This window comes from Mus pahari, chromosome 14, assembly GCF_900095145.1.
Source record: "Mus pahari chromosome 14, PAHARI_EIJ_v1.1, whole genome shotgun sequence".
In the NCBI taxonomy this organism is placed as follows: Eukaryota; Metazoa; Chordata; class Mammalia; order Rodentia; family Muridae; genus Mus; species Mus pahari.
Window position 1 is genome coordinate 45,808,180 of NC_034603.1, and position 2,612 is coordinate 45,810,791.

A 2,612-nucleotide genomic window follows, 5' to 3' on the forward strand; every position below is an offset into this window, starting at 1 on the left:
AAAAAAAAAAAAAAAAAAAAAAAAGATAGGTATAGAGGGCCTGGAGAGAGAGTTCAGAGGATAACAGAACTACTTTCTCTTCCAGTGGACCTAGGTTCAACTCCTAGCTCCTAAGTAGTGGCTCACAACTGACTGTCACTCCAGTTTCAGAGGATCCAACACCTTTTTTCTGGCTTCTATGGGTACCAGGCACACAAGAAGTACACATACTTGCAGGCAAAACACACATATACAGAAAATAATGTGTAAAAAGGGAGGTATAGAGGTTGAGATATCTGTGGCATACTTTACGGCCCAGCAGCTGATTGGAAAGTGTTGACTTTCCTGCATTGGGGGCTCCCAGGAGGACCACTCGGAGGACCCGTGGATTCTCAGGCATGTCAGGAGTATGGACCAAGAGTAGATTCTGCTCATCTGTGTTAGGATGGGAACAGGAGTGGTAGATTAGACACTCAGCTCTGATAACCAAGGAAGTAATCAACATAAAAAATGAGCACACCAAGCCACCCATTCTTAACTTTGAGACTAGTTTGGCATTTGATCTTACTTGATTTCATTAGGTTACCTCTCTAAGTCTCTTGATTTTTTTCATATGTAATGTGGATCACATTAACTATCTATGAATAATTTCTTTTTCACAATGACAACTATGTGGGAGGAAAAAAAAAGTTGTTCAACACAGGCTGGGCATTGTGATACATTTGTAATCAAAACCCTTAAGAGGTTTTTAAGGATTGCCTTTGAGACCAAGGCCAACCTGGGCTACATAACTAGACCCAGCCTCAAAAAACAAAACCACCACACTAAATGATGCCAGAGAAACGGCACTTTATAAAATGGATGTGGTGGCTCCAACTTGAAATCCCAACATGCAGGAGGCTGGGGATAGTGAGTTCCAGGTTATCCTGGTCTAGAGTGAAACTCTGTCTCAATGTCACCCCAAAAGAAAATAGCACTTTCTCAAGTAGCATGGTCTACAGTGGTGGGAGACTAGGCACTGTTACCTGCAATGCAGTATCATAAGGAGAGACTGAAAAATTTTGCAGAACCTCCTAACAGCATAGGGTACCACAGTCAGATTTGAAAATTTTCTCCAGATCTTCCTGCCTCCGCCTCCTCAGTGTAGGGACTACAGGCATGCACCATAAGACCTGACTTAATTTAGGATCAAAACAAGCTATTAGGGCTCAAGATCCACGTATTGGGTCTATACTGCTTGGTATATGAGGACAGAGGGAGACGACTTTGCCTTGACTAATGATCTTGGATGAGATTACTGATTGCGACCAACAGAGGGTCTAGGTTCTTCAAATTCCTAAATCTTTTTATGTTGCTATATTTATTTATTTGTGTGTCAGCGGGAGCTTATGGAAGTTAGAGCAAAACTTTCAGGTTCTCAGTTTCCACCATATGAGTCCCAAGGATTGAACTCAGGTTGTCAAGCTTTGTCTGCGGTTTCACAGACCCGCGCTTTCAAACGCTTTAACAGCCTTCCTCACTCGCCTCTCGCTGGGCTCAGGTTTATTTTTTTATTAAATGAGAGGTTAACCTGATATTTCCAGAGGCAGGGGAATTTTACTTACATGATTTCCACTGCTAAAACCATCAGAGGCCGGTCATGGCCAAAACCTGTTATCCCAACACTTAAGAGGCTGCAGCGGGAAGATCCGAGTTCCAAGCAGGTTTGGGCTACACATTAAAACATGTCATAGAACAAAACAGCTGTAACTAACACAGCTGGACCCGTTACCTCTGTGCACCGACACCGCGGGGACGCTCGGAACCAACGAAGTGTCAGGCTGAGGAAATCCAAGGATACGGTCCAAGGCGGAGTCCTGACCATAACGACTGGAGGCCGAGGCCAGGAGGGGACCAGAGAAAGTGGCGCCCACGACACAGGACACGCATCTCGCCTGGCTACCTAGAAGACAGACGGGCGGAGCAAGCCACTCCCTCCCTGCATGCGAACCCACCTGCCAGGCCCCTAACAAGGCCCGAACGAGCCCAGCGCAGTACCGCCTGGGGGCAGCCATTTTGCCGCAATGCACCCTGGTACCGATCAGAAGCGCGACGCGATTGGACGGAGAAGCCCACAGACCAACGAGTGGAAGAAAGCTAGACCGGCCCAAACAGAATGGAGAAACAAGGGATGCCCTAGGCATGGGAAAAGGCTCTAGGCTGTATTTCACTAGATTTTTTTTTTTCTTTTTCTTTTTTAAGTGCTTTCTGGCCTTAACCCTTTCTTATTTCCTCTTTAGCTGTGTTTTAGCTGGGCGTGGCAGTCTTAGTTAGGGTTACTATAGCTGTGATGAAACACCATAACCAAAAGCTACTTGGGGAAGAAATGATTTTATTTGGCCTATATGTCTTGACTCACAATCCAAGGAAGGAGCTCAAACCAAGAAGAAACCTGGAGACAGGAGTAGATGCAGAGGCGGTGGAGGATTGCTGCTTACTGGCTTGCTCATGATTTGTTCAGCCTGCTTTCTTATAGCATCTAGGAACACCAGCCCAGGGCTGGCACCACCCACAATGCCCGCCTCCACCCATATCAACAGCTAATTAAGAAAATGCCTACAGTCCAATCTTATGGAGGCAATTTCTCAATCGAG

At 45.8% G+C, this 2,612-nt stretch overlaps 1 protein-coding gene across 1 annotated transcript in view; it reads right to left on the reverse strand.

Annotated features, from left to right (window-relative positions):
- Window positions 1-2,033, reverse strand: part of Eral1 (Era like 12S mitochondrial rRNA chaperone 1) — a 7,270-nt gene extending 5,237 nt beyond the window's left edge. Inside the window, exons 1-2 of the mRNA XM_029546125.1 lie at window positions 1,751-2,033; window positions 211-414 (exon numbers count right to left, since the gene is read on the reverse strand). Of these exons, the coding sequence (XP_029401985.1) occupies window positions 211-414; window positions 1,751-2,033 (487 nt within the window). The remainder of the gene's footprint in view (window positions 1-210; window positions 415-1,750) is intronic.
- Between the last annotated feature and the right edge of the window lie 579 nt (window positions 2,034-2,612).